General features: G+C 44.1%; 1 protein-coding gene across 2 annotated transcripts in view; it reads right to left on the bottom strand.

Annotated features, from left to right (window-relative positions):
- The window catches only part of PCDH15 (protocadherin related 15), a 640,425-nt gene that overhangs the window by 193,505 nt on the left and 431,254 nt on the right, over nucleotides 1-15,666 (bottom strand). For both annotated transcript variants that reach the window (XM_063406141.1, XM_063406139.1), the window contains 4 exons: nucleotides 12,943-13,098; nucleotides 4,818-4,937; nucleotides 3,299-3,409; nucleotides 463-633 (listed from right to left, as the gene is read on the bottom strand). In XM_063406141.1, the coding sequence (XP_063262211.1) occupies nucleotides 463-633; nucleotides 3,299-3,409; nucleotides 4,818-4,937; nucleotides 12,943-13,098 (558 nt within the window). The remainder of the gene's footprint in view (nucleotides 1-462; nucleotides 634-3,298; nucleotides 3,410-4,817; nucleotides 4,938-12,942; nucleotides 13,099-15,666) is intronic.

The following is a 15,666-nucleotide window of genomic DNA, read 5'->3' as shown; positions in this document are numbered from 1 at the left end:
AGCAAAAGGACCTACATGGGATAGACCCCCATTGCTCTTCAGTGTCTCTTGATAAAAACCTGATAATAGCAACAAAAATCTTTTCAGCGGTCAGTGGCTAATGCTTCCTCTTCTGAAAAATCTTTCTCCTATGGTTTATAACAACCCTCAATGGAATAACATCAAGCCCCCTCCCAAAAGTCCTTCTTGGGGATATTTTGAGAAACGCAGACAGATCAGGAAAAGCAATTTCAAAATTTACCACATTTCTGCAAGACTCAGCCCTTGCAGCCAACAGGCAGTTTGGCACTGGCTCCAAGCTGGAATTTCGCCATCATTCCCACATGCATCTTACCTTGGTTTCCTCTTGCTTGGCACACAAAACACGGTGTCAAGCACAGGTGACCTGACAGCTCCTGCTGTGCCCACAGGAAAAGATGACAAGCAAACAGATAAAACCTGGACAAATCCCAGAGGACTTACAGGGTCTGTGAGCTCGGGCAGGCTGGCTTGGTAGGTGAGAGGTCTGCAGTCCCGGGTGTTGTTCACCAGCACACAGGGAAGGAACATTGGTCCCAAATCATCCCCATCCAGCACGTCCACGGTCAGGGTGGTCGTGCTTGTCCTCCGCTCGTTCAGGTTTTGGGCTCGGTCCTGTGGAGCAAACCAGGCCCATCTGGTGAGACTTCCTGAATTCAGAATCTTCTGAAAAAGATCTCCTGAAAACTTCCTAAAAAGAGCCACCCAAAAGGTTTTAGGCAAAGCTAAGGGTAAAAAACTTAAGCTTTCGAATTATCCATGTTCCAGTAGTAATTACTCGAACTTCAGCCTCAGAGCTGCAGCCTGAAAGGCTCACAAGTAAAGTGCAGAGAAAAAGTGAAGAAATACTGCAAGACATCTCTCACTCAGAAATAATACAGCTTGGGAAAATTATAGGACTAAAACTATGGCAATGCAGCACATTTGAAAAAGAGAAAAAGGCCTTGTGCCTTATTTATAATCAGAAATTGTTGTGCTTATACCCAAAGTACACATTAGCAACAGTTCAAGTCTTCTTTCTTCATTTAGTGAAGAAACATCTCGACTAGCTAATATTTTGCTTAAAATACTCAAAAATATTCCCATTTTCACAGAGGAACTGCAGCATGAGCTTTCCTTTGCATAGCTAAAATCTTGGGGGGGAATATGTGCCATGAATTGCATCTTGCCCTCCTATCCTAATGTAACACTGAAATAAGAAAAAGCAATTTTTAAATTTATTTTTTAATTTATGCTGTATAATAATATCGTCTATGTTAGATGAAGAGGCCATTGCTCTAAACTGGATTGGATACAATTTCTTCCCTATTTTGTAGTCCACTCAGTTCTTGCACCAGCTTCACATTTAGAGTAAATATGGGAATTTCTGCATTCAGCTTTCTTCATGGTCAATGATGAAAAACAATTCCAGCTACAAGGAGCAGCTTTCATCATCAACTAAACCATTTCTCCATTCCTCCAGTAAGTGCCTCTGAGTAATTCTGGATCAAAGCAGATAGAGAGTAATTAATTTCCAGCAGTATCTTCAGGATGCAAGGACAACAAAGCACTGATAGTGTAATCAGAGGAGTGTGATTGCATAGTACACACCAGAGAGGATTCAATGCAACCTGTGGGGATATAGAACTCCAGAATGGTTTGGGAGATCTCAAAGCCCATCCAGTGCCACCCCTGCCATGGGCTGGGACATCTTCTACTGCTCCAAGCTGCTCCAAGCCCTGTACAGCCTGGCCTTGGGCACTGCCAGAGATGGGCTGTGCTCGATGGCTTTTCCCAGTAATAGGAGCTGAATGGGCAGCAGGAGGAGCAGTGGCAGCAGGGCAGGGAGGGACGCTGCCCCTGTGGCAGCCCTGGAGGCACCTCTGGAGTGCTGTGCCCAGCTCTGGATCCTCAGCACGGCAGGGCCAGGGAGCTCCTGGAGCGGGGCCAGCGGAGGCTGCGCAGCTGAGGAAGGGCCTGGAGCATGGGGGTGCCCAGGAAAGGCTGAGGGAGCTGGGGCTGCTCAGCCTGGAGAGGAGCCCCAGCTGAGAGGGGCCCTCAGCCCTGTCCCTTGGGCACTTCCAGGGATCCAGGGGTAGCCACAGCTTCTCTGGGCACCCTGTGCCAGGGCCTGCCCACCCTCCCAGGAAACAATTCCTTCCCAATATCCCATCTAATCCTGCTTTCTGTCAGTTTGAAGCCATTCCCCTTGTCCTGGCACTCCATTTCTCCAGAGTCTCTCTCCATATTTCTTGTCAGCTCTTTCATGTCCTAGAAGGCCACAACTGGGTCACCCCAAAGCTTCTCCTCTCCAGACTGAACACCCCCAGCTCTCCCAGCCTTTCCTCCCAGCAGAGCTGCTCCATCCCTCTGCTCATCCTGGTGCCTCCCCCGGCCTCTCTGCAGCAGCTCCAGGTCCCTCCCGTGCTGGCCCCAGGGCTGGGCCAGCTCTGCAGGTGGGCTCTCACCTGAGCACAGGGGCAGAGGTGCAAGGAGCATTGAGCCACCCCTGGAGGCTGGCTTCTGCTGGCAGAATGCTGAGCATGCCACAAAACATGTAAGAAAAGAGATTGCAGAATGTATCAGCACTTCTGTATCAGAGAGATGACAGGAATGTGGAGGTGTGGAATCAGGATCTGCTGCTTCAGAGCAAATATCATTTCCCATGAATGAAGATGTATCACAACAGCCGTGATCAACAGAAGAGAAGTTTTCATTTCAGTCGTTATCAGAAGGACAAAAAGGGAAAAAGGCTTTCACAGCCCTCAAGGGCACCAAACCCCCACTCTGATGACAGATATCTGAGATACACTTTATACATCACTTTTCCTCTCAGTGCGAGTTATCCACTGCCAGCCACTCTGGAAAAACCTCTCCGTACACCTGCAGCATGACTTGAAGGAAAAATCACCTCCTTATAACAAAATGCATTTCCAGCCTGAAGAATACAATGGAACTGAGTCCATTAAACTCACCTGAGTGAAAATTAACCTCACCAGATTTGTTGGAAAATGGACATTTAGTGCCACGAGGCTGCACTTTTCTGCATGGGCCGCAATGCACATTTGCAAGTTGCTCCTTGTGCCAAAAAGGTTGGCTTGTCACACACTGAGCAAGCTTTTTTAAGCAGTAATAATATGCCTGAGCTTTCAACAGCCTGGATAAATCTTAAATTAGATCTTCAGCAGAAGAGGATTTATCAGAGCTGGTGTTTCAGCAAGGCTCTGCCTTTCCTTGGGAAGGAAACGAAACCTGCACCTAAATCAGGGGCATAAATGGCCTTCAAGAGATTTATACTCACATTTGCTTGAACAATGACAAAATAACGAGTCTTTTCTTCATAATTTAGTCTTTCCCTCAGTACTACTGCTCCGGACAAAGTGAGAGGAATATCAAAGGTCCTGTTGGAAGTCTGCAAAGGAGAAAACAGCACAATAAAATTGAACATGCCTCTAAGTTGTGTTGTAGCTGGGCCACAATGGGATGATGCCTTGGCTGGTATTCCAAGGCTGCATCTGCTCTTCAGATCAGAGGTTATAAAACTTTCTATGTTTTCTCCTACCCAGTTTCCCCCTGAAGAACCCCACAATAACAAATCTGTACAGGACAGAACTCTCCTGGATTATTTACCTATTGGTTGCTACTTCCAACCATCAAAGTTGGACTAGTCTGCTTCTTTCCCCTTTGCCATCCTGAATTTGCAGTGTGCATTCAGAACAAATGCTCAAGCAGTAGAGATAAGAAATCCACATCATTGTAGTTATTTGCTCTTTATTCTGCCTTTCATGAGGGCAATGAAGTGCTAAACAAGCTGAGAAGATCAACATTTAGGTGCCAATTCATGCATATGTTCCTATCCGAGGAAATTCACATTTCAGGATAAATGCAGATGTTAAATTGGGTGAAATTCCATTTGTTCCGTGTATTTGCTTCCACAGACTCAGGTGACAAAGCTGGGGCACCACTGGCAGGAGGGCACAAATTTCTGACCTGAGATCCAATTGCAATTTCATTATCAAATTAATCTAATTAAAAACCCCCATCTTTCCATGCTTCAATCTCCCAGTGTCAAAGATAGTTAATATTTAAGTATTTTGAACAGGCAACAGCAATACAAGATTCCAAACACAGCAGAGGCACACAGCAATGTTGTTTCTTTACTTCACATAACAAGACCTTTTTTCTCAAAGAGCTTAAATAAATACTAAAATTGCAGGGTTTTTTTCAGCAATTAAATGAGAATGAGTGTTAAATTCCCCATGCTGCAGGTATCTGTGGTGGGCTGGAAAAGAGGATTGGGAAGTGGGTCCCAGACTGATAAATCACTGGAGACAGCCTGAGGGTGGCACTCATCTTTTGGGATAAAATATTCATCATTCCCACCGAGAGGGGAGAAATCAATTAGGAGATTTATACTGAGGCAAAGCAGAAATCCTGGAATCGCAGAATGGTTTGGGTTGGAAGAGATCCTAAAACCCATCCTGTCCCACCCCCTGTCATGGGCAGGGACACCTTCCACCATCCCAGGCTGCTCCAAGCCCCAGTGTCCAACCTGGCTTTGGACACTTCCAGGGATGGGATAGACAACTTCTCTGGGCATTATTGAAATACTGAAATAATCCAGCTGCTGACAGCTAGGCAATGAGAGAGAAGGTAAATTCATCTGTGGTTACAGGGCTCATGGGCAGAAAGGATACTCAACATGAATGAAAACATTTCTTTATGTCCAACAGCAACCTCTTGTTCGTTTGCTACTTCATGTTATATCAATAAATATAAATATAAATAAACATGGAGGAAAAAAGCCTGAATGGCTGTACCTTGTCATTAGGATTGTACTGGATGACATATTCTATCTGGCCATTGGGACCATCATCAATGTCAATAGCACCATTGTTTCCAGAAAATCCTGTGAAGATGGTTGTTCCAACTGGAGTTAACTGCAGGAACAGCAAGAGATCCCCATTATAACCTTGAGGTTCTAAAGTTATTTTAACCTAATTTTTCCGCCTAGCTCTTGTCTATAACAGATCAAGACAGAACTTCCTCTTTTTCTGAAAAAAAGACAAAAATGAGAAAAAACACTATAAACCTCAAAACACCCATGAAATAAATACAGATTAAACCAAATAAAAGCTCCTTTTTCAGACTCAGGAAGGAAAACAAGGACGAGCTGCAAATGTAAACAGAACTTATTTGACAGCATCTTCATAGCAACGTGAACAGAGCCAGATTAATATTGTTACATGCAAACACAAACACCCATAGAGCTTCATGGCTTTGAGCAAACACAGGGGTGATGCTGTTGCTCCAATATTGTGTTGGCAGCAATTGAATACCCATTAAATGATGCTTTGAAAATGAGTCAGTTTATAATTATCCTTGCACAGATAAATAGCAGGAAATCAAGGCCCATTGAGAGCAAAGACAGAAGATTTCTTGGGAGTCATCATTTCTGAATTTAAATATTCAGGAAACTTTGCAAGTAATCAACCTGAAAGCGAAGAACAAATGAACAAACACTTGTGGATTCAGCACAACCCTTGCTCCCTGGTGCTCTCATTGCTCCCAGATTTCTGGCCCTTAAAAACCCAGAGTCCCACTGGTCCCTCTTCTTTCCCCAGAACTTAACACAAAGTTGCTGCATGTATTTAAACCTAGAGGGCCTAAAAAGGATTGAAATGTTGGAAAAAGAGCAGGGGCCAAAGGACAGAGTCATTCCAGCATTTGGTGCAGATGTGGATGTTATTTCACGTTCCTATTTTGTAGTGCTCACAATAAAGCAAAGACTTAACTCCCCATTTCCTCCTGCACTCATAGTTCCTGTTTTATTTATAAAGCTGCTAATTGAGGGTGTAATGGTTGGCAGAGCTCTCTGGAAAACATTTTCAGGGTTGAGAATACTGAATCTTTGAAATAAAACCCACCAATTCCCAGCCTTTTTATGGTAAAACAAGTGGGGCTTAATTGATAATACCATCATTATACACACTTACACCACAACTCTTTATGTTCATGTTTTGCTACTAACTTGGCTTATTTACTCCTGGAACAGGCAGCAGAAGTGTCACCCGTGGGTGGAGGAAGTCGACTGTGCCCTCATGGGTTGGGATGTGTGGGGGAGAAGGGGACAGGAGACCAAAGTAACCTGAAAACCAGCTGGGAAAAGTCCCAGGATGGTTTGCAGGGGGCTTTCCCACCTGCTGGGGGTGGGCTGCTCCTTGATATCCACTCAGGCACCCCCTTGCTGCCTCCTCAGCAGCTCAGGAGAGGAGAATCCAATGTTCTTGAGGGAAAAGAGGGAGACAAGGCACCCCCTGCCTGGGTGGCCTCTGTACCGCACTACCAGGCAGGACAGAGGCTGTGGGGAACATTGATTTAACATTGATTTAACATCCTGCCAGCAAAAAATACACTGGGGACAGAGGGACACAAACCAGCACTGCCTCCTATCCCAGCTCTCTAGTCCAGGCTCGGTGCCACTCCTTCACTCCCAACTCCTCCTCACCATTTTCTCCTCACTGCCACATGGCCATTTCTCCTCTCTTAACTCTCTTTCCCCCTCTCTTAACACCTTTTCCCCTTTCTTAACCCCCTTTCCCCCTCTCTTAACCCCGTTTCCCCCTCTCTTAACCCAGATTTCCTGAGATGCTGTGGGGCTGGCTGAGGGCTGGGATGTGCCCAGTGCTGGAGCCTGTGGATCCCTCAGCCCAGGGCAGCTCCCACATCTCCTCAGGCCCTGCACTGACACCCTGTACCTCAAAATAAGAGAGTTTAACCAGTTAATCCCTGTTTAAACACCGGTTCCATCAGTGGAAAGAGCCAGGCACTGTGCTGGCTGGTCATGGGGTGGCGTGTGATGGAAATATCCCAGGTTTCTGCTGGCCAAACAGGACAAAGTCCTGGTGCTTCCAGATGGATCCGAGAGGAACAGCTCTGGAGACATCATAGAGATCATCTAATCTCCACCCCTGCCATGGCAGGGACACCTTCCACTGTCCCAGGCTGCTCCAAGCCCCAAAGTCCAGCCTGGCCTTGGGCACTGCCAGGGATGCAGGGGCAGCCACAGCTGCTCTGGGCACCCTGTGCCAGGGCCTGCCCACCCTGCCAGGGAACAATTCCTGCCCAATCTCCCATCCATCCCTGTCCTCTGGCACTGGGAAGCCATTCCCTGTGTCCTGTCCCTCCATCCCTTGTCCCCAGTCCCTCTCCAGCTCTCCTGGAGCCCCTTTAGGCCCTGGCAGGGGCTCTGAGCTCTCCTGGAGCCTTCTCTGCTCCAGGTGAGCACCCCCAGCTCTCCCAGCCTGGCTCCAGAGCAGAGGGGCTCCAGCCCCTCCACGGCCTCCTCAGAACTCATTCCAACAGATCCACATCTTTCCTGTGTTGGGGATCCCAGCGCTGGACACTCTTCTGCATATGGTGTCCCATATTAAAATAAAAAAGCCCTATTTTTATTTAACACTATTAAATATTGTAAAAATGCTGCTGTTCCAAGCAGCCCAGGAGATGACAGACATCCTGGAGCTGCTGGCACAGCTCCCACCAGCCCATTCTGACAGTGTGCAGATAAATAGTGGCCAACATAAAAAGGCACCAGCACCGTAAAGCACATTATTAAGTGATAACAAAGGAGACAGTGGCAAAAATGACACATCAGTAAACACCAGAACTCCAATTCCATGCTCTAACAGTAAAAGTCAAAAGCTAAAGTCTTGCATTTGATGTATTACAGCCAGAATAACTGACTGCAGATGTGCAGACCTTTAGGACACGCACGTTTCCATTTTATCTAAGTTTTCTTTCATGACACACAAATAATACTAGAAATGAATGCTGGGAAAAAATCCTCTCCATTCCTTCATGACAGAGCTCCAGCAGCATTTGGACACTGCTCTCAGGGATGCACAGGGTGGGATTGTTGGGGTGTCTGTGCAGGGCCAGGAGTTGGACTGGATGATCCTGGTGGGTCCCACCCAGCTCAGGACATTCCATGATTCTGTGATTTCCAGCCTGCTCAAGATCTCACATTAGAGATTCCTGTAGCCTTTAGGAAATGCAGATGAGCTCTTAACTTGATATTTCAAATCCACTTCCAATCATGTGGGAGAGGCCCTCAGTACCCACAAACATTTTACACAGAGATCTCAGTATTGTGCTGGATTTTACTATGATATTTACCATTAGCCAGCCATAATACATTTTCCCACAATTCGTGAGCGATTTCTGAGAGACTGCTGTCACTTCCTTGTTGGAAGAGCAAGCAGGAACTAATTTCCCCTAATAAAATGCAACTTTAGCCTGGAGAAAAGGAGGCTCAGGGGGGACCTTGTGGCTCTGCACAACTCCTGACAGGAGGGGACAGCCAGGGGGGGTCGGGCTGTGCTCGCAGGGAACAGGGACAGGACAAGGACAAACGGCCTCGAAATTCCTTCACTGAAAGAGTGGAATTTTGTTTCTCCATAGGAACCTTTGGTATGTCCTAGGAAAAGGGCCTGAAGCTGTGCAGCAAAGGGTTTAACCGTGCCGAGTGTTTTACCTTATGCAAAACAAAACTTTAGGGATTGCAAAGAAACAATTCCGGGAGTGTCGGCAGCAGCCTGAGGATAATCATCTCCGTGGGAACTCAATCCAGTGGAAAAGAATCATGATGACACGAAACAAGGAAGATTCCAAAAAGAGTGCAATTAAACAGATAGAGAGGAGATGCACGCAATAAATCTTCTCCTTCCACCGTCTACAGCTGTAACGCTTAAAAACTTCCTTCAGCGTGATTAATGGCTATTAGAAGTTGAGATGCAGGCAGGAATGTTCAGCTCTTCCATAAAACATTTGGAAAATAAATTCCCTTATTATTGCCTATTTACAAAGTTAAAAATGAATAATTTTTCAGAGTGGCCCCAAAGAGCAGAGCAAAGCCAAATTTACAGTTAATCATTCCGAGCTAACGCTCTTTTGATGATGTCTACCTGCAGAGATTAATTATTTCGATACCACAAGGAAAAAGACAGGAATAATTATGCCACAAGAAATGAAAATTCAGCACAAGTTCTAATTCTCAACAGCCCAAACCCAAAGTTTTGAAATGACTGAAGTCCAAGAAAGGCTCTAATTTTGCAAAGGATTTCCATCTCTGCTATTGAAGGAGAAAAAAAAAAACAAGCCCCAAACTAAATAAATGAAAAAAACCCCCAAATTTTGTCTTACAAGCAGTTCTAAGGTTACATGCATTTAATAAATACCGACTTCAACCGTGTTCTAGGGACTCCACCTCCACTTCCAAACAGAATCTGCTATCAAATGCTCTTGACTTGCCCTGTAGGACTCAGGAAAGTGAAACACTAAGAGCAAAGAAAGCCAGTTTTGTAAAACCCAGGCAATGCAGTATTGGAGCTCTATTTAGCTCAGATAAAAATGATCCAGATAAGTTGTGTTTAACACAAAACAGAGACACTGCTACTGGGCATCAACAGTACAAAATCTTACTTCCTAATCCCTACATTAGGCTTCATAAATTTAAACCCCTTGTGGCAATGCCATAGATTTGCCCGTGGAATATTAACTGAGCTGCATAATTCTTCTGAATTTTAACTCAGCTGCAGAACTTTGGGTTAATATGGTAATAATTCAAATCTGCAAGCCACCAATACGGTCAAATCTAGCCCCAGGCTAATGCCACTGTCAGGAGTTTTTCCTAACTGAATAACAATGGGATGTTTTCATGTAAATAAAAATATGTCACGCAAAAAAACCAAGGGAATTACTCTGCAGAGGATATCTCATTATCATAAAAATGGTGACATCAACCTTCACTTGTTTTTACTTCCATGCTGAGATTCCTAATCCTTTGGAAAGCAGTTGGAGCTGCCTGAGATGCTTGGACTTGTAAAAGCATCAGGAAGGGAAAACTGGCTCCAAAATGGTGGGGAAATAGAAAATCTGTTTTCAACTAAGACTTTAAAAAAATCAGTATTATTTGTAACTTAATGTGGATTCCCAGCACTGCCATTCCCAGTTAAGCCACTTCATCCAACAAACATTCCAGCCTCCATCAACACTGACAAGGACAAGCCCAGCTCCATGTGACAAGTCCATACTTTTAACAGAAGAATTAAAATCCTGGCAAAAAAAGTATTCCTCAATAAACAGGTAATGAAGATTTTGATTCTTAGCTGCCAAAGAATCAAACCACTCACATGAATTTCTCTGCACATTTTAATTTGGGATCACCTTTACCCAAGGGTCTTCCACAGGTACAAGTGTGGGAATGATGGAAGGAAACAAATCCCTAAGGATTGTTGGACAATAGGCAGAATATTTCACAGACGCTCTTTATGTCTTGAGATGTGTCAGGGTTCTGAGGGTCCAGATGAAAATGTTTGAAGCAGCAGAGTGAGGAATTATGGCACAAGACAAAACATGCTGGAGAAAAAGACTACAAAACACCTGGAGTAAGGAAGGAAAGGAGGGATCACCATATCCATGTCCACGAGCAGCTGGGAAACACAAAAGTGGTCTGGAGCTGCTCTGCACAGATTTTACAGGTAACTCATTAGGGAAGCACCACTGCATTTTTTTCCCAATCCTTGTGCTTTTCCTTGAGCATTTGCCAGGGCACTGGCAAAGCAAAACCCCTGGATTAGGGGAGCTTTTGGTCTAACTCAGGACAAAGCCATTCCAATCAAGTATAAAAATCCTTTTGGTATAAAACTAAACAGACACTACTCTACCACATCCATCTCGTTCTAAGCCTTCTGGAAAGATCCAGGCTTAATTTTAAAGCATTTCTTTTTCTGTGCAAATGGAAGCCACATGTGAAGCCAGGATTTTATGGTGCTATTTACAACTACCCTCAGCTTCCTTGACAAACTCGTCTTAATATGTGGGGGACAATTCAAATATGAAGACAACTTGATATAAAAACCATTCTGTTTCTCCAAAATGTAATAAAATCCACCCCTCCTTTGTTTTATGTTCCTTGTGTAAGAGAAACTTCTGTACTTTTTGGTTCACAAGCAACCAGAAAACAAGCAAAAATTAAACTTTTCTTCCCAGTGCATTCCTGTTGCTAAAGTCACCAGAGGCAGCACCAATTAGGAGCAGAATAAACGAGCATTAAAACATTTAATCACTCATTAAAACCTTTGAGAGAGTCTGAGATGCTTTGTGAATTATTTTTTTGTTAATTAATTAATGAGAGCATGAAGTCACTGGGTGCTGCTCAAGGGCACAGTGGTGCCATGTCAGATGTTATCCATGGAACAGAGATAAAATTAAAAGAAGAAATTAATTAAATCAGGGTGCAGCTGGTGGAAAGAGCAACAGTGCATTTTGCTCAGCAATAATTCCAATAAATGCTTGGTGTCCTCAGAACCTTGCTCAATTGCTAAACACAAATAATTGGGAATGGTGCATTTTGCACTCTGCCTTTTGGACTTCTCCCTAGTTATGGAAAATTCTTGTTTTCTTAGCATAGCCACACTCCCTGTCTTTGGTCTTACTGCAGAAATTATGTAGGTTTTGGAAGTGATCTAGGCTCTGCAGCACAACCCACACAGGCTCTTCAGACTGGTGTTGATGTTGCCTTTATTCAGGACCAGAAATGTTCCTGTTCTGGGTCTGTAGAAACAGAGAAATTCCATGGCCAATGTGAAAACCAGGGACAAGCCTATGGAAGACTTTCCTCATGCTCCCAGATTATGGTGGGAAATCACACGGGCAGCTGGAGTGCCAAAAATGTGTCTGAAGGGAAATGCTTTCTAATTTAAAACCAGAAAGTTTCAAAAATCTTGTTTATCCTTATCTCAGTTGCAAGTCCAATATAATGTGTGGATTTGGGGTTTTGTTCCTCCACACTTTTGGGTTAATTAGGCCTCAACTCATCAATGTCCTTCCCCTTTCCCAGGGCAATGAGCTGTCCTGCACATGCATGGTCATGGAGGCCAGGGACAACACAAGGACACATTGAAAAGCTGAACCTCCCAAACACAACAAAAGAGGAAATTTCTTCACACCAAGTCTATTAAAATCAAAGCAGTCATGCTCTTTCACTGACCCCCACCCCACAAACCAAACCACCACTAGGCTGCATATTGAATATATTTTTAAATATAACTTTACTTCTTTCAGTCTTCACCTGTACGAAACCAACCCATCTTTCCATTTTCCACATAATTTCAGCCCACATAATTTCTCTTATTTCATGTCAGTCCTTGTTTCTACTCATTACTAAAGCCCTGAGATGCTAACCCTGAAAAGACAGACTTTTTGTACTGCTTATTGGCAGATTATTCAGTCCTTAACAGAATGAAAAACTTCACTGGAAAATGAAATGAGGCTGTACCAGCTCAAGAATGAAACAATTTTTTTCCTTCAAAAGACTCGGTGATCCAATCTACAGCTCTCTATTCCAAAAAAACACCCCGTATTCCAAAAAAAATAACATAATAAATAATAGAAAATAAAAAAATTAATTTCACAGACTCCATTTAATACAGAGCAACAGCAATAAACCACATTTGCACTTTGCCAAGATTCAACATTGTCAACAAACCATTTTAAACTTTTTTTAAACTTTTTTTTCTTCATACATACATTTCTTTTACTTCCAGGTTTGTTGTTAATAGTGCTTTAATTTAACAGAGAACAACGCTTCACTCACGAAGATGCTGCTATAATTTGGGGTTTTTTTGCAATATTCCTGGTGAAAAACGTGCTGGTCTTTGTATTCCGTAAGGAAAAAAAGATCTTTGTTTTCCTTAAGGAAAAGCACAATTACATGCTAAAAACTGAAGCCTACCAAAGCGATGAGCATTTCCGGAATGGAGCAAATATCAGGGATTTGAAAACAACCATATTTTTTTGGGTTTTCAGAGGGGAGGCACTGAAAGCTGTAATTCAGCAGTGACCCCACCCAGAGGAGAAGGAGGAGAACGAGGCGGCTCTGACCTCGTTGACGGCCACGTAGTAGCGCTGCTGCTGGAACTGCGGGGAGTTGTCGTTGCGGTCGCGCACCACGATGCGAACCTCGTGGTTGATGATGGTGCCCACCTTCTTGTTCACACACTGCACCTGCACCACGATGGACTGGATGGACACCGGAGGCTGCGAGGGGAAAGAGGCCGTGATAAAGGGGCACAGAAAATGTCACCTGGCTGAGCCTTTGGTTTATTGTTTTTGGAATTCACTGGATCCCAGATGGGCTTGGGTGGGAAGAAACCTTCAGGCATCTCATTCCACCCCCTGCCATGGGCAGGGACACCTCCCACTGTCCCAGGCTGCTCCAAGCCCCAGAGTCCAGCCTGGCCTTGGGCACTGCCAGGGATCCAGGGGCAGCCACAGCTGCTCTGGGCACCCTGTGCCAGGGCCTGCCCACCCTGCCAGGGAACAATTCCTGCCCAATCTCCCATCCAGCCCTGTCCTCTGGCAGTGGGAAGCCATTCCCTGTGTCCTGTCCCTCCGTCCCTTGTCCCCAGCCCCTCTCCAGCTCTCTTGGAGCCCCTTTAGGCCCTGGCAGGGGCTCTGAGCTCTCCCTGGAGCCTTCTCTGCTCCAGGTGAGCACCCCCAGCTCTCCCAGCCTGGCTCCAGAGCAGAGGCACTCCAGCCTGTGGAGTGCCACAGCATCCCTGTGGTCTTCTCTGGACACATCCCAAAGTTCCTCTTGTTTCTTTCTTGCTTTGAATTGAAAGGTCAAGTCTGAAATAAATCACATTTGCTACCACTTACATTTGCAAATCATTCAGAAACAACTTTCAGTGTGGACAATCCTGTTTTTCTCACTGCAGTGAACACAGCAATGCTCTAAAACTCCCAAATTGATGAATGGGCAAAGAAATATAGGCTGGAATGGCTTTTGCTACTCATTTGACTAAGATCCAAGAATTTTTAGGCTGCCTTTAATAAGCTGCAGTCACTACTAAGTATATTTGGATTTATTAGCCAACCCCAAGAATAATATAACTATTTGAAATTACAGATATTTAATAAACATTTGCTATTCTGAATTTAGAAAAATATGTAAAGAAACAACTGCACAATGGCACAAGTTGTTTACGAAACCAGGGATGAATCATCTCAGCACCTTTCAGCAGCTCTCTGCACCTTCAGTTCTGATTTATCACTGGTCATTCTTCCTAAGTACTTAAAGTTTTGGAAGAAAAGTGTGAAATTTTCTTCTCACCTGACTTTTTTTGAAAAACACACTGCCATCCTTACTAACAATCAATGGAATCTAGGAAGACTTTCTGTCAAGCAAGAAATAAAAAAAAGGACAGGATCAGGCTGACTAAATCAGCAGGGAGAGAAAAACGGGAGGAATATCCAAATGTATGGAATGCAATCATTTGTGAATCAGACTCCAATTTTTGTTCTGTAATAAAAAGCTGAGTCTAAAGGTTTAACTTAACAAAACTCCCAATTTCATTGGAACTGCAAAGTTTCAAGTGGATTTAAGTGGAAAGATGAGAAAAACTGTTTGGGGTTTTTGTTAACAAAAAGAGGCCCTCCCACACTGAATGGTTCTGTGGTGTTGCGGTAGCACAGCCCTGGTTCTGAAGGCTGGAAATATCCTTTAGGAGAATCCATAAGGTTGGGAAATCCAAGGTCACAGAGTCCAGCTGTTAACCCAGCACTGACCCATGGCCCCAAAAGAGCCATATTAATAAAACCCATGACACACATTTCATATTTTTACTCAGTTCCTGAGTTTTTGAGGGTTGCTCTTCTTTTCTTTGGGTTATGAATGACAGCAGTTCCCTGAGACAATGCAAGAGAGGCACAGGGGGCATCACCCCCAAAATCCAGCCCACCTTAAAGCCCAGATTTTCTTCTCATAGCCCACTGAACTTAAATAGCCACAGATGAATGACTGGACACAGTATTAGAGGTAAGAAGTGTTTCGGTTCATAGTAAAAAGTGAGGAATCAATACCTTAAATACCAATGTAAACACATTATTACCTGTATTTAATTAAGAAATGTACACACTTCACTTGTTTCCTGGGGACTTGAGTCTACTTCTGGCAAAGAACATCCCTGTAAAGTGTCTGGGAACTCACAATAATGGGAGTTGGTTTAGACTGTGGCTAATACTGAAACTCAAATAATCTGATGAGGTTCTTTGGATAAAGCATTGGCTTTGATTCACATTAGGGTGACAAAAAAGTGTCAATAAATGGCCTTGAAAAGAAGAATTACCACTGATCCAACGGGAATTTTGGCTCCTAACTCCTGATAGACGGAGGTGGGTGATAAGAATGGACCCCACACTTCTTAGAGTGGTTCCCCAGCCTTGCCTTCCATTCCAGGCTCTCATTTTTTGCTCTGACTTAAATCTGAGAGGCCAAATCTGCTCCAGCAGCTGCTGGTTGGCACTTGAGGAAGTGACAGCTCTTTCCCAGAAAGTCTTCTGCCACCATGACCACTCTGGCACGCTTTGTGCTTTGCATGGGAAAACAGTTTGTGAATTAAAACAAAATTAAGAACAGCTGAATTCAATTAGTGCCTTTCACCAGCAAATGGAAATGAGGAAAAATTTGCATGCTGTTTTTGGTACTTAAGAATTTATCTCAAAACACATGGAGAAGACAAATTAATCAATCAAGCTAATACAAAACAAACTCCCCTGCACTCCAAGGAGAGCTCCTGAGTTTTACAGCATTTTTGCCATATTGAT

The sequence above is a fragment of the Prinia subflava genome, chromosome 9 (assembly GCF_021018805.1).
Source record: "Prinia subflava isolate CZ2003 ecotype Zambia chromosome 9, Cam_Psub_1.2, whole genome shotgun sequence".
Classification (NCBI taxonomy): domain Eukaryota; kingdom Metazoa; phylum Chordata; class Aves; order Passeriformes; family Cisticolidae; genus Prinia; species Prinia subflava.
Note: the sequence above shows the minus strand (reverse complement) of the source record. Positions and strands in the feature narration are given on the sequence as shown.